Raw genomic sequence first — 24,138 nt, forward strand, 5'->3', positions numbered from 1 at the left:
TTGTTGGCTGAGGCGATCCTAACACAGATGTGCAAATAACCTGCCTGACATTGTTATTGTATGTGTGGCATTTTAAGAAAATGAAATTGTCACAGACAATAAATGAGATATTGGGAGATGGACACGGTGTCACAGAGCACAAGATAGTATATTAATGTAAGGATATTTAAATGTTTCTCGCTGTGGCGAGTGGGGCGGGGCCGAGAGGCGTGGGAACGAGGAGTGAGGCCAGGTGTAGTGATTGAAGATGAGCTGCACCTGCACCTGCGCCCCACCGCCAGTATCGAGTCCCACGTAGGAGATGGAAGGATATAAAACTGGAGCGACGACCGTGAAGGACGAGAGAGGACCAGGCCTGGGACATTATTTTATGTGTTTGCTTTTTATTTATGCGCACCAGTCGTCCGTGAGGGGCTGGTGCGCTGTTTTGTGTTTATTTTTGAATTAGTAAAGTTCATTTTGATTGTGCGCCGGTTCCCGCCTCCTTCTTCCCGATGAGTATGGAGTTTTTATCGTTACACTCGCACTTTGCATTCGGACAAATCATAAAGCCCATGCAATAAACTAAATAAAAAGATTACAATATGTTAGATATTTCATGTTAAAAGGACTTCCATTTGTGCTATTACGAACGCCAAATTCCTCTGAGAAATTAAATATGTTTGTTACCTCTTAAGACTGAATATGCAAATAAATCATGTGAATATGCATGACTGTGTTCGTCGCAGAGGTAATGACCTTTCAGGTTCCATTCAGACGCCAGTCTAAAAAGAATGCCAATGTTCCTATCTTAATGTTTAGACCTTGAAAACATTTTAACACTCTTGAATATTATTCTCTGCTGGGAACTGTAATAAACATGTCCCTTAAGGCTTTAAATAAAAAGCCCTCAACACACTGTTAGGTGACATTTCGATCAATAGCTGCTGATTCTTCAGGTGGTTGTTTGGCCGCTACTCATTTTCCAACCATTCTCTCTCATTTTCAGAGTCCTGGGCCTTAATAATTGGAAGTGAATACACACACTGATTTTCAAGGATGAATCTGATGTATTGGGAACCAAAGACAGAATCGAGCTCCAGAGGAATTTAACATCCATTTGAAGTGATCTGTCGCCATCGTCCACATCTACATATGATTTCTATTGAAGCGCACATAAATATGGAACAAGCTGCGGCTTTATTTAATTTTTTATTACTACAGTAGATAAAGGAGATGCAATTTTTATGATGAACTATTATATCAAGTGCCAACTACTGTGCAAAAAAACATAGATATTCTTTTCCTCTGCCGCTTCCTATATCTCATTTTAAGTCTGAGTCTTTTCTTCCTCTGTCTTTCCCCTGAAGCTTTTCTGTGCCTCGGGGGAGATGAAGCTTAAGCATTGGACTCACATCTCAGAGGGATAGCTAGTGGCCCTGCTTTCAACTCAAACCTACAGCCATATGTCAACTATGGGATGAAACTATAACTGTTGAATGAGAGAATATGAGACTGATAGAAATAGAGAAAATGACACAGTAAAGGAATAAAAGTTCACCCCCACATGAAGATTCTCTAATTATTTATGCTGTTGTAAGGAGAGTGGCATGAAGATTCTTGAAAAATTGTGTTTGTGTTCCACAGAAAGAAAGAAAAAACTATCCTTTTAAAAATCATCATAATGACTAAAATAGCACAGCTTTCAGACATGCAGTCACTTACCATATTTATTGATGACACAGGTCCAATACTATTTACGAAGATATCAACATCAATGACTGTCGGTTTAACTGCAGAGAGAGAGAGAGAGAGATGGCATTAAACTTATTACCATAAAAAACAATATTTTAATGAAAAGAGCTTTATCTTTGAAAGTGTTACTGAATTGTCATCTGTTTATGCATACTGTGTAAAAGCAATTTTATGTTTGACAGCGTTTAATGAATGAAGTGTCTATACACCAAGAGGTTATAAAATTGTGATGCCATTATATTTCATAATCTTCTCACCCTGAATCCAACTGAAATCTCTCTTAAAGGATTTCCTCTTTGAGCAGTTGATTACAATAATTTACAGTTTTAAACATTGGTTTGACTGACATTAAGCGTGGCTGAAAAGCACTCGTCACTTCTGAGAAATGAAGTGGAACGTTGGAGAGGGGGACAAAGGAAAGGAACTGTGAGAATTTCAATATGAGTGAAAGCCTGGTCTGACAACCCTCCATTAGGAAAGCATTTTCTGTAGCAGAAAAGATGAAGGAGGGGTCCATTCTTCACAAACACAACAAAATGACAAAAAGACAACGAGTCAAGTATGATCAACTTCCTATCATTTTGCTAGCAGCGTATAGTGTCACCAAGGTGATGTTAACGGCTCTGAACCATGTGAAACACAAGATTTAGCAAGATATCAGTTAGCATCAAAGAAGAATTACAGAAGAAACATTAAGTTCCCTTTAATTTTAGATAAAAACAGATTATGTAAAAAGTATATTTTGTTACAATCTTTGAAGAATGTAACAACCCTATTTTTCCTCGTTCCCTCAGTCTCGATGCCTTAGCCGACCTCTGACCACTTCTGTCAGTCCAACAGCGCTCGAGTGGGCACAACCCCCTCAGGTGCGCTTTCTCTTAAATATGAGCATGACATTTTCAATCTCCCTTCTCATTTCCTAAATGCCTTCTTCACTGAGTGTGTACAAAATAAAGATTCCCATCTGTGCAAGAATTAACAGTGTCAGTCGCTTTGATATCTTGCAGGTTATGTTGAAGTAATGCAAAGAGCACTACATCAGATCCTAAATTAAATAATAATAACAACAACATTAAAAAAACATAATATTGTGTGTGGACTCTGTAGACATATTGTGGCGGACTTCAGCAATGATGCAAATGGATTGGACACACCTTATAAAATGTTAGCTATGCTGTCCATTTATGACTCTTGCTAAATATCATTTATTTATATATGACTTACATACAATTTATTTAATTATCTTTTTTTTTCTTTATATTGATATACACTTCACTTTTGGGAAGATTTTTATTATTATTATTATTATTATTATTATTATTATTATTGCATTTATTTGATCAAAAATACAGGAAAAAAAAAACATTTAAATATTAGTCCCCCAGTTTCACAGACAAGGCTTAAGCCTAGTCCTAGACTAAGATGTAAGTCTAACAGGATTGAACTAAAAGAAACTTGCACTCACTGATCTTAAAATATATCAGTCCCTTTGTTTTGTCTCAAGATGCACACCAGTAATGTTTTTTTCTAAGCACTATTATAAAAACTGCTTATGTCTTAATTTAACTATGATCTAATCCTGCCTAAATGTAAACCCAGTCTGTGAAACCAGGCAGAAACCAGGAAACCAGGCCAAACATATATTAATAATATAATCATTATTATTATTATTATTACAATTTATATTATACAATTTAATTTATATTTAAAAATATAAAAACAAAAAAGAAATGTTTAGCAGAATGTCCAATTTGTGTGCTTCCACATAATGAAAGTGTGTAGCTGTTTTACGTTTTTATTGGATATGTTTTATTGATTATATTAATATTTAATTATATATTAATTATAAAGAACTATAACATACTGCTGTCAACTTTGAACATGATATGGGAAATAACGTAAGTAACAGTTCCTATTTCACAGCTGGAAAATTACATTTACAGTTTGTAATTGCTTTCAATTTACAGCAATGATGCAAAAACTAGACAAATATTGTTGCTGTGCTATGATAATGTGCAATAAAGTTAATGAGCTTGGTGTTTGGAGCTGGACACAGAATATTTGGTTGTGCTTGGTTATAGATCTCTCCCTGCTGTCTGCCAATGCCATTATAGCTGAGCATCACCATCCACGTTTGCACTCTTTCTCTATCTCAACTTCCTTTTCAAAGTCGGGGAGGAAGCATGGTTAATGTTATTCTGTGTAAACTTGTGTTTGGTCTGGTGTCCGCTGACAGCTGTGGGTGCTGTCAGGTGAGGGGGTCGGGGGTCAGGGGCCTGTCTTGGACAGAGGATGTCTGCACATTAGAGTTAGGATGAGGACAAGCACCTGCGTCAAATGTCACACCAACTCATTAATTGCTTTACACACAGATGTGGCCACCTAGCCAAGAGAAGAGAGGACAAAAGAAGAGTGAAAAAAAAGAAACAAATAGGTAAAAATAAATATATGAATGACTCTTTGGAGGGATGCATAATACTTACAAAAGGAAAAGTTGAAGGAAATCAGAGCCAAGAACAGATGTTAAATCTGACCCACAACAATCTAGATCCGGTAACTATTTTAGTGAATCTGCCAACGCAGACATCTTTCAAAGAAATCAAAAGTATGCTATGAATTGTACATATGTTAGATGAAAATCATTAGGTATAAAGATGTTTTTGAAAACCTGCCATAACCTATTTAACATATCAAAAAAACAATTAGCCATTCAATTGTTAATTGTTTCACAAACTTATCATGGCACATACGCATGCACATGATCATTCCCATTAAGAGTCGCCAAATTCACTGATTTGTATTCACAAAAGAGAGAATGCTCCTTGCTAGCAAAATAATAGTGTAATTCATGTCATTAAGAGACTTGCCAATGCTTTAGTGAATCTGTTCAGATAATTCACACTACAACAAAATCATCATGAAACTACCAAAAACTATATAAACAACCTCATAATTTACAAAAATAGTACTGATGAAAGAGAAATCTTGGATAGGGAGTGAAAAAGACAGAAGTATAACTTATAAAAAAAAGGACAGTACAATAGTACAGTCAGGATTCACTAAAGAAGCGCAGTGAAGAATTTGCCCTTGACACAGTTATTTTTGCACCTGACCTTATCGAATATGCATTTAGAAGTTTCCTTTTTCATATTCAAAATTTATGGGAGGAAACCGTTAAAATGAATCACACAACATGATTTACTAACATGTGCGATCATCAAAATTCTGGTATTTGCGCCACTATTTAACACCCCCCAAAAAAAGCATAGGAGTGAGAGGAATGTTTCCACAAGTATTAAAGACTTAATTTATCGGAATGCTCAGAAGAACGTTATATGGATATCGAGCATCGCGTTAGTTCAGTCAGGCCACGTTAGTCACACTTGCATCAGCTGACAGTCAGCTGTTCCTGACGTGTACCAATCCAGTCTTGACACCTATCTGCTGCGGTTTATTTAAATTCCTATTATTCAGTGTATCTTCCATCGCATTGCTGCATGCAATTAACTCCCTCCTCCAACCCCAAATCCACCAACTGAACCTGTAATCCGATCTAACTTGTTCTTTCTTTACAGTGTCTTCATTGGAAGCAGTCTCTATGACATTTTGTTTACAACACATGTAATTATGAATTGTAATTATATATGCTTATAATGGTTCTGTTCTGTACCCCAGGGGGGTTTGTCTTGCTGCTCTCCCCTCTCTGTCCAATCATGGCTGCATGGACAGCGTGTGGAGTGTTGCCCAGAACATAACCATACCGCCAACACTAACTGTATGCAATTATAATTGTCATAAATATACTTGACGGAAGTGGTCCTGATTGAACTGATAATATACTTAATAAAACATAATTTGCAACGGTCATTATGGAAATGAGAATTGTTTCTGTGTTCTTTCATTTGCGCATTGTCAGTAAAACACCCACAGAAATTTCCACGCCCAACAGTGCTGTTTTAGAATTGCGCAGTAAATCTGGCCCTATGGCAGTTGGGTGCATCGATTTAAAATTAATAAATCAAACAAAAAGGTATCTTGCACCAAGCCAAATATTTGAGTTCAAATCTATTATAAGCAAGATTAGGCTTTGAGTCCAAGACTAAAGATCACATCAATTTTGTTGAGGATTTGAGTAAAATATATAAGTGATAAAATAAAAGGTGTTTATGGTGAAAGCAAATATCTTTTGTGCTTCAAATAAATTGTCAAGACAAAGTCAATGCATTTAGTGAAACATTTATATGTATTGGAAGACGAAGTTAATTACAATCAACGAGTAAACAAACACACAAGAGCATAATAAATGGCAACTAAGGAGAACTAATGTAGACAATGAAGAAATTAACATTTTATATACAAGCAACTCACCGACTGAGAAAGAATGGTATATTATACCTTTTGAGGCAAGCAAACTTTAAATACAATTTCCAAAAATAAATGGATGGATGGATATGTAGAAGGTACTGCTTCTGGGGCTTTTGAAGAAAGTATAGGTGTAAGTTTTTGCCTGGAAATTGGAAGAAAAGGGAAGGATAATAGAGAAGAAAGGAGACATTAGCTGAAGCTGAATTCTTCTCTGAACCCTGTGACACTCTTGTGCTCTACTACCTCTCGTTCATCTATATTCCTGCAGGACCACTTTAGGCCTCCCTGCATCCTCCACCATGCCTCCACATTATCGAACCACGTCATGAACAATTCATTGGTGGGATTTCATGATCAGCTCCAACCAAACATTTAAAGAGCAATCTTTTAAATTTATTAGCACTCCCTCGCTACAACCAGCCATTCACGCTCGCGTGGTAAATTGCACAATCATTATGCAATCCAGTTCAATACAGGCCTTATGTTTTGGCCAATTAAATCAGAGCTGAAAGTTTTTGTAGTCTAACAACAGGATTTTGTCACATGCAGACGAAGGAGTTTATCATGCATTTATATCCCATTGTTCCGCAGAGGGATATCCCTTCTCTTCAACATCACTGTAATAAAGTGCATGTGCTTTGAAATGCGATTTGACAAATAGCCCTTTGAGGCAGTAATGGCTTGAGTCCTGTTGTTATCAAGCTAACATGTATTGACTGTGGCATATAGCAGAATGCATGCTCCTATAATTTTACAATCCTCTAATGTTATCCAAGGGATGTCGGCTCTAAAGTGGGTGTTCAGTTGCTAAGAAGAGGATGTGTGGATGAGGATGAGGAAGAGGATGTGTTGTGCTGGGCATGCTGACAGGTTAGAAGAAAATGAACACATAATAGCTAAGAAATTCAAGGACACGTCGACTAACACACAAGATTCGCCACAAAAGCGAAGGAAGTGATCAAATCGTATCCTGTTTATCAAGTGCAGTTTTTGTCTTATGCTTCCTTTCAGCGCAGCCATCGTCATAGAAGAGAAACAAATTAGCAGCAATCAACCCTGCATGGCCACATTTAGCCCCTGCACCATTATGTTTCCTCCCAGAGCTGTGTGTGTCCATCGATGAGAACATTAATATGCACGCTCTCTGCCCAGAATCACCATAGACACACTAATTAAATCACCCGCAACAGACCGAGAGCAGGAACATTAATGATGACATCCACCACCCCATAAACAGCCATTAAAACTCTCTCAACACAGAAACCCTGACATTGTTAATGATGCAACCATTTAGAGGTAAATAACATTTGATGAAAAGTCTGTGGGTGAGCTTACTCTGTGTCCACTATCTATGTTTGCAGCTGTCTACATAAACATAAAAGGAAGTTCATAAGAAACTGATCTGACATGTAGCAAACAATGAGGTAAAATCTGGAGTTATGTTAACTTTCTCAACAATTTCAATGGCTATTGCTTGGGATTTGAAAACTGCCATCTTGAGAGCCTGGTTATATTCATCAGTTGATATATAGGATAAATGCCATGTGATAACTCACAGGAAAATTATACCTTGACAACACACATTGGCTGATGGCAACATAGCTGATGTGAAAAACAGGGAAAAATATAAGTATTTACTTAAAGGGGGGTGAAATGCTCGTTTTCACTCAATATCCTGTTAATCTTGAGTACCTATAGAGTAGTACTGCATCCTTCATAACTCCAAAAAGTCTTTAGTTTTATTATATTCATAAGAGAAAGATAGTCTGTACCGATTTTTCCCGGAAAAACACGACCGGCTGGAGGCGTGACATGTGGGCGGAGCTAAAGAATCACGAGCGCCAGTAGGCTTTTGCGTTGAGAGCGTTTGGAATCTGTGAAATTACCGTGAGGGAAAAGCCATCATCCAAAACAAACCATGGCTTACAGTCAGATTCAGCCGTTTATTTATGATCCAGAATCAGATCCCGAGGCTGAAACTGAACGAGAGCAGCAGCAGCAACAACTCGCTCCGAGCGGGGCTCAAACCCGGGTTTCCGGCATGGGAGGCGGACGCACTAACAAGGAGGCAGAGATATTTGAAGCAGTTTTACTCACCGCCTGCGCTTCCAACACACGATCGTGACCCTTTTTCGTTGGGATTGCATCATCCTTAAGAAATAAACGATACGCAAATCCGTCGTCAAATTGGGCCTTGTTTGTAAAACAAGCATCTTCGAAATGCAGGGAACAAACAAAAACACTTGCACAACTCCGTTGATGCTCTGTAAAAATAAACTCCATCCACTGGTGTTTTTTTTTGGTAATCTGTGCAGGGTTGTCTTGCCCTGGCAACCAATAACACACTTCTTTTGTGACTTTTCGCGGCGCTCTCGCTCTGATCAGGGAATCGCTCTGATCAGTGAAATGTCTGTGCTGCTGCTCAGCCTCGCTGTACGGGAGCGCGCGCTCTTCCGGCAAAAGTGCCTTAGGACCCATATAAGGAAATTCCGCTCCATCTAACATCACACAGAGCCATACTCGAAAAAAACTTTCCGAAACTTGTGACAAACCGGAAGGAATATTTTGGGAACAAAAATACTCCTTCAAACGTACAACTTAATTTTTGAAACTTTGTCCATGTTTAGCATGGGAATCCAACTCTTTAACAGTGTATAAAACTCAGTATGCATGAAATAGCATTTCACCCCCCCTTTAAAATAGAGTTAAAATAAAATATAAATCTGAGAATGACAAAAACATCCAGAAAAGTATGGAATATGGTTTCAAAATTATTCCAAAATGAATTAATAATTCATGCATTTAGCAGACGCTTTTATCCAAAGCGACTTACAGTACATTCAGGATATACATTTTTTACCTAAAATGTGTTCCCTGGGAATCAAACCCACAACCTTTTACACTGCTAATACAATGCTCTACCACTGAGCCACAGGAACACAAAATACATGGCTAATTTACAGTTAGAATATATTAAATATAAGATACATACACTTTTTTTTTAACTGCTACTCGCATGTGGTACACAAATAAAGATAAAAGTTGAATTTTGCATGTAGCTAATTTAATACTTGTGCACAAAACTAATACACAGCTTATACAATTATAGATTAACATTAAGTCACTTTTTTTCCTGTCAATTCTGTTTAGTAATAAATGAAAATATGCTTACATTTATTATGAATGTTTCACATTTGATATGAATTTTTTAGTTGAGCTTGTTACATTGTTCATGATATTTCATAATCAGTGATGAATACATGCAAGATACAAATTAATTAAAATTATGGCTAAGGCCATGAAATGCCCATTGTATGTTTCTGTTTCTGGTGCAGTAATAGATTATGTGAGCACTCCAGATGAACTCTACACTATACAATAAAACACATTCAAAAAGCTCCTGAAGAATGTCTGAAGTGTAAACCTCCGTTCATGCCACACTTACTCAAAAGAATAAACAAGAACACAGTTGCACTTCATTTTAGCTTTATATTCACATAATAATTTTGTCCATTATATGTTGAGCTGCGTGAATTAAGAGAATTTAGGACAAATATACTATTACTATACATAACATTATAACATTAACCCGTCAATCAGATAATCAGAAAGAAACATTTAACACTGAACATTAAAAAAAATATTGTAATATATATATTATTTATAATTAATGATGTATACACTATATGCCCTAGTGAAAAATAAATATACTAAAATGTATTTGAAAAATATTTGTTCCATGATAAGTATACTGCAAATACATATTACATACTTAATAAAAATACACTACAATTAAACTTTTGGCATAATAAACTGGTGCACTTCAGGTCTGCTAAATTGGAACAACTAATTTTGTACTTAATGCACTTTAATTGTGAAAAGAAGTGCTTAAATCCAACTAAAGACATATTGGGCCCTATTTTAACGATCTGAAACGCAAGTGTCAAAGCGCGAAGCGCAAGTAAGTTTGTGGGCGGGTCTCGGCGCTGTTGCTATTTTCCCGGCGGGATAAATGGCTCTTGCGCCCGGCGCAAATCTAAAGTGGGTTGGTCTGAAGCAGCTTCATTATTCATAGGTGTGGTTTGGGCGTAACGTGAAATAAACCAATCAGAGCGTCGTCCAACATTCCCTTTAAAAGCAGGTGCGCAAGTTCCATTATGGATTGCTATTATTATGGCGTATTTACCAGGCGCACGCCAGGAGCGGTTCACAGCCGAGGAGACTGATGTTCTTGTAAGAGCAGTGAAAGACAGAGAAGTTGTGTTGTATGGGGATGGGAGAAACCCACCCAAAATAGCGTCGGTTAAACAGGCGTGGGAGGAAATAGCCACAATTGTTTCATCGATTTTTTTTTTCCTGGTTCTTGACGGACAAACCAATTTGTCAGATGTCCTTATACATATATGACCTCAAACAGGTCTGATCCTTAATTACTACAATTAGCCTGAATAATTTGTAAGCTAGATTTATGCCTATTTTTTCACATCTTCGTGGCACACCACAATGATTTCCGTCATCTCATGTGTTAATATTTTTTTTAAGTGTAACAATTTATGATTTGCAAAAATAACTGTTGCATCTGTGTAGATTACATGAGCAAAGTGTATGCGCGTTGTGCACGCTATACATTATGGTCAAGCATGCGCCCTTAAAATAGCAGAATGAACAACGCGCAACGCGCCACTGACTTTAGACTAGGTTTTTTCTGGTCAGTGGCGCAATTGTTTAATGGAACATCAAAATAGCACCAGGGATTGTTTGCGCCGGAACACGCCTCCTTTTTTGCGCTGAACCGCCCAGGGAGCGCAAGTTCATTCACTAGTTTAGCGACGTGCTTCTGTGGAGGGAAAAGCGCGCTTTGCGCAGGTGCATAATAGGAATGACACATGCGTCGGTGTACAAAGTCAATTGCGCTGGGTGCAAGATAGGGCCCATAGAAGTATATTTGATTGTGCTAAAGTGGAACTATTGCAAGTATCATTTAGGTAAACGTTAAATATTTAGCATTTAAAGGCTAATGTTATTCAAAGATAATAAAATCCTCATCAGTAGTGACATTAAAACACATTTTAGTTTAATATAAAAAAATTGCATTGTGCACAAGCAGTACTGCAAAAATGAAGTTCAATTATAATTTTTACATCAATAAGTCTTGAGTGATATGTCAGTAAATATGTTAACAGATTTTAACCATACTTAGTATTAAATAAATGTATTATAAATCTATTACTTATATACTAGGGTCAGGGTGTATAAAAAAAATAAATAATAATAATTTAAATTTAAAAGTTAATATCTAGCCTTACAATATTAGTCTATAAAGCTGTAAAGGGAATCTGTTTTGATTGTATAGTGTAATTTATGACATCCAAATAAGTTAATGCATTTTACTATCTGATATGATTAAATTACATCAACTAAACAGACAAACTCATTAAATTGCCAACAACAATTCATTCATAATAAAATCATAAACATACATACACTGAATACATATTATGACAAATCAGTATAATAAGGTCCACCAAAGCTCAAATGTATTTTTGGAGAGTACGACTGCATCCTTATCCTCATACTTCACCAGCTAACAGGCAACAGCGTAATTAGCTCAGCATCTGTGGTTAGACTGACAGATAGTAATCTAGAGTGATTACTAAAGGCTTCTCAGCAGCTGCCTCCAAAGGGTTGATGCTAGCTCTGGTTCTTCACGTCTAGACTTGATCAAAGTCACACTAAGCAAGATGTAATAAAAGAAACAGACAGGTTTCTCATTCCATTTTGCACATAAAATTTTAACAGACACCCCTCCAAATACTTTTCCTTCTTTAAAATACTGCCATGCTGTGCTTTGCTTTCAAATATGAATGCCTTGAATTTATTCTTTCTGAAGCCATGTGAACATCCATTCATCAGTGGTCAAAATGAAACGAGGACAGGAGGGGTAGTCTTCTGGACGGGTAGTCATCTTCACTTACAGTACGTATGTCCAAACCCTAATGAAAGTTTGCTCAGGCAAATCGAAAGTGTACCATCATGGCTCCAAAACTGCAATGCTGCCCGAGATGCTCCAATTCAAATTCCATCCCAATCAGCTGCCTGCAAATATCCACTGTCTGCGGGAGTTTATATTAACCACGAAGAAGCTCTGAAAGCTTGGTCCTGTTAGAAAGTGATACAATTTTAATGCTATTCTGTGTGGGATGAGCTGAGGGAGGGTCGACCCTTCACAAGCAATGGGTAGTAGAAGACATTACTTGAAACTTACACGGCTGTGAAGTTTGGTATAGTTGTTTAGCTCCATTAGAGAAGTGTGTGTTGCCCTTGGGAAAATATCTGTGCTCTTATTCATTAACCTCAACTGACCTGTGAAAGTGAAATAACAGCAGGGCAAAGCTGAGCACTCACCAATCAGCACTACGACATGGGGAAAGACTAATGTCCCTCTTGAAACATTTACTGGAAAAAATCCAATAGCTGATTTTAAACACTTCTTTGGCTAGCATCTAAATGTCTAAACGAAACACACTGTTTTTGCTGCATTCTGCATGATAAGGGTCAAACTACTCTTGGAGAGGAGGAAGCAGTGACCTCCCTGCCAAAACAACACCTCTCCCTGTTGTTGTGCTTCTGCATTGCTTTGCAGACTCTAAAAGGACCTTTGTATTCATTGTGGACTTACGTTTCCAATGAAATGCCTGTCAAAACTGCAGAATCATTGCATATTGTTCCAAATCCAAATCATTGTTCCGAGACTGAAATAACAAGCACTGCATGTTCCACAAAGCACATTTCTTACCAGAAAGACCTTTTACATCCTTCTGGTGTTTATGAGTCAAAAACAAAGAGTGACTGGCCAACACCTTTCATCTCCTCCTGTTTGGCGTAGGTGTTTTTATAATGTTCTCGCAGTATGCATGCCAAATTTCAGAACACTTCTGCAACAAGGCAAAACTTGTGTTTACTCGGCATTTACACATGAGCTTTGATTTCCAGCAAACCAATAGCACCTCTAGGCTGCTAATGGATCATCGTAGTATTTGGACCAAATCCTGTAGAATTTTACACCCCACTAATATCACAAATTGATGTATTATTTATAACCTCTCACCAGTTCTCTGTACAGTGTAAAGTTGGCGACGCAAAAACACTGAATGCATTAATCGTCCAGATTTTCCTGCTTTGGGTGATGATGAACTCTGTGAATGCATCATCAGCCAAGCAGATGTCTTTGAGGCCAGCTTGCATTTGTGTTAAAAACCGCACACAAATCTGATGATACTCCAAACTCCACTCAATACTTTTTTTTTTTTTTTTTTTTTACAGATTTTAACTTACTTAAATATTTTACTACACCAACACAATATCTCTGCTGTCACAGTGGCCAAACATAAATTTAAAGGTCCCATGACATGGATTATTTCCTTTTCTTTAAATGCTTTTTAATGTTTCCTTAGGTGTATTTATATTTTTAGTATGATTTTTACATTTAAAATTTAGAAATAAAAAGCATTTTTATATCCTGACATTAGTCCTCTGGCTTGAATGCTCTGTTTGAAGGGGCGTGTCTGCTGTGAGACTCCGAGTAAACCACAACTGTTGTGATTGGCTGACATCTTTGCATTCGAAATGCATATTACATGTGAAACCCCTCTCAAATATATATATTTATATATATTTTACTATTACAGCTGTCGAGATTAACAAATCGTGGAAGTGTTGATTATATAATTATTTTTCCGATCTTTTCCCCATCACATGAAAAGCTGCAGTGATGAGCATTGAGTAGACAGAGTCTGTTTATCGCGTGGATGCAGTGATCTCGTCGTTAATGCAACACGTTATCTCACAAAATGCTTTCACCACAGCTAACAGCAAACACATGAATACAGTAAGAGCTCCGTTGTGCAGCATAACAGCGTCATTCATTGTAACGGCAATTTGGGCAAGTGTGCAGATATACTCGCGATGTGTAACAGCTCCGGAAAAAAGTGAGCGTTCTTTGATCGCTCTCTGTAGTTAAATCACAATTTACATAACAGATTTGTTTCATGCTACTAAGAGAAACAACGTGAAGTTGATCGTTTAGTCACTGGCTTGATTCACTGATGCATCAGTATTAAATGATTTAGAAAGAAAGTCGGTGTGAACTTGAATGATTAGCTACACATCAGAAATCACTGATCACAGATCAGGCATTAATGAACACTGTTACTCACTGTTTGTGCCGGTGCTGTCGAATCCATATCATAAAAGTCTGTTTGAAACGCCTGTGCTGACATAGCGACTGAATTATATGTAAATATTTGGGCGGGCAAAGCAGAGAAAGGGGAGGTAACAATTCTCGTTACAACGTCACAACGAGGAGATTCAAGATCAGCCTGATTGAGCTTCCATTTTCTCAAAGGAAGAGAAAGATAGAAAAATCTCAATTTACACCGATTCAAATTTCTAGAAACTTGGGGAGCATATACAGGCTAGGGGAACTCATATTAATGTTAAAAAACCTCAGAAAGTGAAATTTTCATGTCATAGGACCTTTAACATTTTGATCGAATGTCACATCTGGATCCAGTAACAAGCTCCATGTCTATATACAGTGGGATTCTGAAATGTTCCAAAGTTTTATTTTTCTTTTGAAAGAAATTAATACTTTCATTCACCAAGGATGAATCAAATAGATCAAAAGTAACAGTAAAGACTATAGGTACAAATAAATTAAAACAACTCTGTTCTTTTGAAGATTTTATTTATCAAATAATCCTGAAAAACAATGTATCACAGTTATACAAAAGTATTAGGCAGCACGACTGTTTCCAACATTAATATTCAATTCATCATGATCATTGGAATGATTTCTGAATGATATTGTGACAAAGAAAATAATGGCTTCCAAATATTCAGATTTGATGTCACAGGAATAAATTAAATTTTAAAATAAATGATAATATTATTTTGAAATGTATTATCACAATACTTTGGAGAGCATTGGTTTACATATATAGCATTATATATATACACTGTTTAAAAGTATCTGTAATGGAATTTGGATTTATGGAATCTGATTTTTCATACTTTTTAAATAAGTCTCTTATGCTCAGCACAGCTGTATTTATTTGATCAAAAATACGGTAAAACCAGTAATATTGTGAAATATTACAATAATTTAAAATAAAAGTTAACCATTTTAATATACCTTAAAATAATCTAAACATTTTTGTGTGGTAGGTGTGTTCGCTGGGAATTGAACCCACAACCTTTCGCACTTTTGCCTTTTATTCATCAAAGAATCCTGAAAAAAAGATTAACAGGCTCCAAGAAATACATTTGCTGACATTTTGAGGAACATTCAGTACCTTATATTTCAGCTGTGATTTTGCAAAAATAAATATTTGTTCTTCTTTTTTACATTTAAAAACATATCCAATGTAAGCATATTGTCCACCATCTAACTTGTTTATAGCCATAGACAGAATGCTCTGTACTGGTGCATTAGAAGAAATTGCAGGGAAGGAGAATCAACAGATCTTAATCAGATGATGTGGTCATCGTCAGAACCTCAGCGAGGCAGATGATGCCTCCGGAAAGGCTGGCGTGTGGGGGCGTGTAAACATCCCTGGGGGGGTGAGTGCTGCTGATCTGTAGCAGGATAATGATCAGTCAGAGGAGGAGTTTATGTCACAGTGAAGTTGAACCATATCAATGTCAAACACTCAGATGCACTGGAGACATCTGGGAAGATGGGGAGAGCATGATAAACAAGGCTGATATGACCAGTGGGCAACTGATCTCTCTGTCATATCTTTCTCCCTCTCCTGTCATTTCTCATCCCCTCTTTGCCTCTTCATCCTTCATAATGTGCCACATTTATGAATTGTTTCCCTATATATGTCATTTAGCCCTGAATAAATGGCATTGAATAAATGCTTCTTTCACATTTACAAACACACATTTCTGTCAGACAAATACCTATTCCTATAGGCCAATCAACCACAGTTTGTAATCTTCAAAATATGATTCATTTTTTCTTTCTAGCTATATTTAATCAGAAAAAGACAATCGTTCATAATCATTTGCCAACATATTTTTATTATTACATATCAGGCCATGCATAATTCAACATACTGTAATAAGAAATTACAGTCCATTTGTGAAGTGTCATCAGAGCAGTTACGTTATTAATATGAATTTATGAACATGATATTATTGAGCAAAATACACTGTTTTAGATGTCACTTATTTAGAGTACATATATATATATATATATATATATATATATATATATATATATATATATATATATATATAAAATTCTTTTTTTATTTTATTTTTACCATTTTGGTTCATAAAAAAATTGCTGTATTTCACTATTAGACACTGTGACTAAATCAGTTAAATTAATAATGTGAAAAGTTTATTTTTTAAAAGGCTAATAGTGCCCACAGTTTAAGAAACACCCTAAAATGCATATAGCTGCAGAATGTTAATAAAAGTTCAGACAAATGCTGAAATCCATTCCTGCACTGGTTGACAGGAATACAATCTTCTAAGGTGCCTGCATTTCAAACATTCTATTTTCTGTATATTATCATTCAAACAAGATTAACAGGCAGATGCATAAAAATATGCCAAACTTTAAAACCACATTACAATTAATTAAGCTCCAATGCAAACCAGTGACTTAACATGTTTGTCATCTTTCATAAATGAGTGCCACTACACATGTGTGCCATTATGTCCAGCTCGCTCACATCCTTCTCTTTATGTCCCTACATCGCATTTATAATTGTTTTCACTTCCATTTCTTTTCTGCTGTAAGGCCTCACTGTAATCAAAAAAGAGCCTTTAAGTAATTGTACATGAATGCTGGATTGAAGTGTTGAGTATGTATGTATATATATATATATATATGTGTGTGTGTGTGTGTGTGTGTAAAGGAAAAAGAGAGCGAGAGAAAGACAAAATGTGACAGGGACAGACAGAGAGAGGTCCTGGAATTACACCCTAGTCAATTAGTGTGACATACACTGACAGATGTCGCACAAAACAAAGCTGGTGGCCACAGGCAGAGTTTTGCCATACTAGTGCAGATCAAATTAATAGTGTCCTTGTCAAGGCAAGTTAATACTTTATTCCCATGGAGAGAAATTAAGAGGCTTGGCAGAGATCTTGTATGGTTGCTTGCATGAAGTATACAGCAAGAAGTGAATGATGTATTTAGTATATGATAATAGGCTTCCCACAAATTTCCATGACTTATCAATCATTTGTGATGACTGGATAATCACGTTCTGTTATTTTCATCTGTACATTAGGAACCAGTCTTTTGCAACAAATAGTCCAGTGAAGGCGAGTTTAGTGATGAACCCAAATGTAACTTTTATAACCAATGAGAATAAAGTGCATCGACATCAAACTACAAAATGAAAGACAATGAAATCACATGACAGAACATGACTGTGGCCAAACTACAAAATGAAAGACATGAAAACAATCAACAAGAAACAAGACCCAAACCCCATGTTACATCCTTGAAATTAATATATTTAAATAATGATTTTGTCACAGAGCAAGGATAGAAGGTTTGGATCCAAGGAGTTTAATCAACACATAGTAGGGCAACACATGGGGATGATATTAATAATACTGGACAGAGAACTAGAACACTATTTAAAGGCATGACTAGATAAGGGGAGGACGTGGAACAACGGGGACTAATAAACGCAAACGGGGAAAACCTGGAATCAAATCAAGGAACAACCTAACGAAGGACAGGAACATGATAGACCAAATAAGGACATACAGGAACTTAAAACATGGAACATACACATGACAAATTTATTACTACTGATTTATTACTACTTTTTATTTATTTTTTGCATGGCATTGGCCAATAATTGGTGGATAATAGACATCATTTAAAATATATATATATATATATTTAAAAAAACTGAGATTTTCAGTATATATAATATAAAATCATATCATTTAATTTATGAATTTTGTGTACATTCCTGTGTGTTGATCAAACTGTATTTTGTATTATATATAAAAAAAGAAAAAAAATGCTGTTCTTCTGAAAGTTCCATTCATCAAAAAAGTATTGAAATCAAACATATTCCACAAAAATATTAAGCAACACAACTGTTTAATAATAATTACAGACATTTTTTCTTGAGCCAAAAAATAAAAATCTGCATATTGGAAGGTTTATGCAACACTGAAGACTAGAGTAATGACTGCTGATAATGATTTTATTATTATTATTATCATTATTATTATTAATTAAGAATAAAACATTTTAAAATAGAAAACTATGTATTATAATACATTTTACAATATTATTATTATTATTATTTATTTATTTTTTTTGTTTGTTTGTTTGTTTGTTTGTTTTTTTACTTTCCAAGCCTGGAAAGCACCATTTAAAACTGCTTGAAATCCCAGGTTACAAAAACGTGCATTTTATATATTTTAAGCAATTCATGTTGTCAAAAAAACCCTGCAGACTGATCTTAAACATACAGATAGGATTGCTCTTCTGATATAACAAAGCTGAAGAAATACACACACAGCATTTCACAGCAACTTATCTCCACGTCACTTTGTGTCTGAAGCCATGCTAACTTACGATAAGAACTCATGATCCTGTGGGGGTGGGTGATCTTTAAGGCTTACATCCTGGCAGAAAGGTGTTAAGCGCTCCTTCATGCTCACCTTTTCTACCTAATCAGCAGCATCAGACTTCTTGCACACTCACTAGATTATGAGGGATTTCAGCTTTACTACACTAAACAAATGGGGTCTAGTCCGGGTGAATGAGCAGAAGCGTGTCTGGCTGATGCTTTCTCGCTTCAAGCCAAAAGGGTTTGGATTAATGAAGCCGAGTCTGACTCTCCTTAACTCCCGCCCTCCTTCCGCAGACGCGTACAGGCTTGTTACAGGATAAAATGTCAAGGAGTTTTGAGATATTCAATGAGCAGGGGCAGATATCCAAGTAGAGACCTGGAACATGTCACTGATGCTGAGCGGGAAATAGATGTTTGAGGCAGGTGGCATGACACAGAGGTAATGTGGAAATGGCTGGGATCAGACTGTCGGCCTGCTGAAGAGCCAGAGGAAAACAGAGAAGCACTCTGACAGCTGGGCTCGCTGACCTTTATTAATAGGAATTAATAAAGACTAGCAGCCAATTCCAGCACAATTACCAGTGGTAATGCTTTAACCAGGAGGGTCTTGAAGAGAATTGGTGTTAATGAGGGTTATTTGTTGGTTGACAAGTGATGAATGTCCACTGGACATACACTTTAGCTTTAAAGAGATAGTGCATGCAAAAAATGAAACTGTCATCATTTATTCACCCTCATGTTGTTCCAAACCTGAGTGAGGAACACAAAATAATTTATGAAGATATTTTGAAGAATGTTTAAACTGTTGTCCTTACAATGAAAGTTAGTGATGGCCAAGACCCTTCCTTAATCTGAATGAAAGACATTCACCTTCTTGTTTTCCAGTTAAAGTCAAGCTTTGTTTGTTACAAAGCTCATCAGTCTGAAAACCGATGTGTGCTCTGATTGGCCAGCTATCCAGTGCGTTTTGATTGGCTGAATGCCTCAAGCGTGTGACGGAAATGTTCCGTCCCTCATCATACTGTTATGGCATGTCCCGGACAGAACACCAACACGACAGTATAAAAACAATAAAACCCATTACAAACCAGGCATTTGTGGCATCCAGTGGAGACATAATTACTGAATATAATGACACATATACCGTCTTTTTACGCATTGTGTTGCGTATTGCACTGTGTAAACATAAACCCATGTCTGTATTTGCAATCGGAGAAATGACAAACAAGCGCTACTCTACACTGCTCAAAATTCGTGTTTGAATCATCAATGGCAAATTCCTTAAATATAAAAAATGTACTTATAGACTGTGAGTCAGAAGCGCCAGACTGTCCATGAGTGAGGAACGGTCTGCAGGCCTTAGTGAGCGGCAGCCAGCGGCTAGAGTGATGAATGGCTGGGGGCTAGAGTTAGGAACAGCCTGCGGATTCAACAAAGGAGTGGCTGGGGGCTTGAGGCAACCACACGTGATGACCCCGTGCTGAACTCCGCTTCATCCACAGTGAAAGCCACATCGCAAAGTTGATGTATATCCTCAGCAACCAACGCGGATCAGCTCTAGGCATGACGAAGCGGAGATCGTCCTCTTTTGGAAGGCCAAACAAAGTAGATTTACTTTCACAGCGACTCCACAACATGGCGCCAGTGGCAGCAGTGAGAATAAAAGTTATGCCTTCTTTCTTTGCGTGAATATTTGGGCGGCATTATGCAAATCTTCCCACACATTGACGTAAACATGTGGAGGGGTGTTACAACTAGGCGTTTTAGGAGGTGTGGACAAGTCTTAACTTCTATAAAGAATATATCTTTGGATTGGAGACTTTAGTAATTGCAACTTTACAGATCATCTTTATGCACCAAGAGCTTGTAACACTCCAAAGATAAAGGAACATTTTAAAATTGCATCATATCACCCCTTTAAGTAAACTGCCATTTTACAGATTAAAGTGTATTGAACATAAAAAAAGTTATATAAAATGTTCAGGAATTGTGTTATTTTATTGAAAGAAACTGAAATGCACCAAGTGTCATCATTTTCAATGTACAAACAAATTTTTGATGGACACAAATCTTATGTTGTGTTCTGCAGAATAAAGAAATGCATACAGGTTTGGAACAGCATGAGCTGAGTAAATGACAGAATTCTCAATTTCAGGTGAAATATCTCTTTAAGTGCACTCTTGACTAAGCAGTTTACCTTGATTGACTTTTACAACATCTAAAAATAGAACAAATTATTAGTGATGGAACGCCACCTTCTCTTCCTCCAAATATCTAAAGACTGTTCATATGCTATTTCAATTCCATCAGCTATATTCATTTTAAAACATCAAGTATATAAATCAGACCTTGTTGATGAGAAGTTGAATTATTGAAAGGTTGTTTTCGTGTCTGTCCTTGCCGGAAGCTGCACAATATTCTACGGATATTGTTCAGAAATGTATAAAGGGAAGCTCCTTTTTTTAATCTTAAAGACTAAGATGCCCTCAAGTGAAATGGGAAATGTAAAAATAATTCACTCATATTTTTCCATTTATTTAATGCAAAGGTAGCCTGCGACACCTTACTTCCTGAAATTTTGAAATTTTATACACAGGTGAGTAAGAACATTCCACCTCATACAATATTGTGTGATAATACAATTTATCACAGTTACTGTATATCATATTGTGTTTCTCGTCGCTTCCACAGACCCCAGAACAGGATGTGAAGATTGCATGGAGATGAATGAGTTTCAGTGGAACACAGCTCATTAAATAAACATATACGTAGAAGACACAGAGACAAGGAGAGAGGGAACACAGTAAAAGACTGAACAAAGGTAATGGCAGCACATTAAACCATGCCCTGTGAATATGCTAGTGAAACAGAAGGAGTCTGGTTATGATGTTTAATAGTTTAGTATAAAACTAAATTGCAACCTTTTACTCAATATGTTTCTGAATGGCAGCTGAATTATAAATAATCAGAAATGCAAGTTTGAGGTTGGTAAGATTTTTTTTTTTTAAATCAATTTCTTTGAGGATGCAAAATGCTGTAATGTTGATAAAAATACAATAAACATTTTAGTATATTTATTCATTCTAATTACCAGTTCTAGATCTATCTATCTTTTGGTATGAAGTAAAAAAATTTTTTAACCCTTTTCAATTTTGAGCCAATATTGTACAAACTCATTATGATCAGTAATGCTGTATTAAACAGTATTAAACTGACCAACCTACTCTCTGGACATCACCATTTACTGTTTAAATACTCATATCTGTCTATTTGGCAGTAATACCACACAGTTTTAGTTTGCTGATCTCCAATGGCAAAATCAAATGTGGTTTTATTAACAAAGTTCGGGAGAAGCACGATCAGATAATCATCCAATTTGGCACAGGTGCATCTCGTTTAGCTAATCATCTTAAATAGCACGCAAGCGTATATATATATCCAGTCTTCCTACCTACTGTCCCACGACAGTTTTTCGGCAACCCTCCTCCACCCCAACTCCTCACTTCTAATCTATTTATCCCAAATTAGGGATAGGGGGAGTTATTTAGGTTCGGGCTATGCTCCGGGCCCGGACCCCTCCCCCAGGACAGCACGCCAAAATATGCCTACTATTTGCCTTCAGATTAGATGTAAGGGTGAACTCGTGAATCAGCTTATGGGATTCTCACCATATGTACTGCAGCCACGAATAAAAAATAAATCAATAAATAAACCTGAAATCACAATTTAAAACGCAACTAAAATGATATTGCACAAAATGTAAAATAAAAAAATGAAAGCAAAGTTTTCAGAATGGCAAACAATAGTCACAGATTAAAAAAAATAATAATAATAAGTGTAAATAAAAAATGTAATAATGCATTTAAAAAACAATAAGCGTGAATCAAAACTTTAAACACATTTAAAATTGTATTGCACTAAACTGAAATATTAATACAAAATAATCTGAATTGTACACAAAATCATGTTGTTGGTTTTTTTTTTTTTTTTTTTTTTGGTTATATTTCTCTGCTTTTGTGTGCTCTCAGACATTTTCTTCACATATTTTTATTTCTTGTATTTAAAAAAATAATAATTAAAAATGTGAAAATTAAAAATTAAAATTGTATGCTCATGTTGTTTTTCCCTTTGCCCTTGTTTCCACTTTCTGCGCTTGCTTTTCCAAAACTTTAAGGTAAGAATTTCATATAAATCAGGGCGGCCTTAAACATCATCATTGGTCCACTCTATATTGACAGCTCCTCCTCTAGCCAAAATCTGTAAAATTAATTTTTTATGTAATGTTTTTGGATTGACAACGACAAAGGTTAGGTGGATTTGATATACACAAAGATTTAATTTAATATTGTTTTTATTTACATAGCTACATATATAATTGCTAATAGCTATCATATTAATGTTTTAAATCTATAAAGATTGAACATAACAATATGAAAGTAAAACAAGTTGCTATCTTTAGATAGCGATTCGTGATTTTAAATTTTATTTATTTAAAGACGTATATTACGTCACACTTGTCTGTGTATGTAGAAGCTTGCAATGCAAATCTGTGAATGAATATTCTGTTACTGTTATAAACTGTTATATTGATTCAGTTCAATAAACATTTGCTGAGAAATGTCTGAGAGCACAACAAAAAATAAATTAAACAACCAAGAAAAACATGATTTAGTGTGAAATTCAGATATTTTGCAGTAATATTTCAGTTTTGTGCAATTTTAAATGTGTTTAAAGTTTTGATTCATGCTTATTTTTTTTATGCGTTATTACATTATTTATTTACACTTTTTTTACAATCTGTAACTCTGGTTTTTAATTTTTACATTTAGTGTTTACATTGTGGTTGTTATTTTTTTATCTGTATATATATATATATATATATATACACACACACAACCCGCCTTGACTACGATGAGCACTCCAAATGAGAAAAGAAAAAAGAAAGGAAAAGTAATGGCGATGAACCCATTTCTGCTTGTGCCTCTGAGAATCAAAACTTTTTGGGTGCTACTTTGCACACTCACTCTGGCACACGAACACATGATCTCGTATTTTTTATGTTTAGTGGCTGATGATAAAACAGAAGTTACTTTTGCTGATGGCAAGAAGGGCTTAGAGGTGAAGGCATGTACTTTACACAAGTCAGCTTTAAACTCTCTCGCTCTGCATACACACACACACAAATTTTCCCACACTGGAATTCTTTTGCCTGAAGGCTTGTGTACAATCCCTCTCTCTATACTCCTCTCTCTCTTCCTCCCTCCCACATTCAGTCTCTTTATTTCTGGCCCATTACTTCTTTCTCACCTCATACTGTCTCTCCGCTGCGATAAAAATCACAACATAGTAATGACCAGACTGCCTCCCCCCACTTTCCCACACCACCCCCACCAACCCCCAACTATCTCCATCT

The 24,138-nt window shown here is 36.2% G+C and overlaps 1 protein-coding gene across 1 annotated transcript in view; it reads right to left on the reverse strand.

Annotated features, from left to right (window-relative positions):
* Positions 1 to 1,704: 1,704 nt before the first annotated feature.
* LOC113068818 (gamma-aminobutyric acid receptor subunit gamma-3-like) overlaps positions 1,705 to 24,138 on the reverse strand; it is a gene marked incomplete at its 3' end in the record, with an annotated part of 30,380 nt that continues 7,946 nt past the window's right edge. The window contains exon 3 of the mRNA XM_026241677.1: positions 1,705 to 1,772. Coding sequence (XP_026097462.1) covers positions 1,705 to 1,772 — 68 coding nt within the window. The remainder of the gene's footprint in view (positions 1,773 to 24,138) is intronic.

The sequence above is a fragment of the Carassius auratus genome, unplaced genomic scaffold, assembly GCF_003368295.1.
Source record: "Carassius auratus strain Wakin unplaced genomic scaffold, ASM336829v1 scaf_tig00000183, whole genome shotgun sequence".
NCBI classification, from domain to species: Eukaryota; Metazoa; Chordata; class Actinopteri; order Cypriniformes; family Cyprinidae; genus Carassius; species Carassius auratus.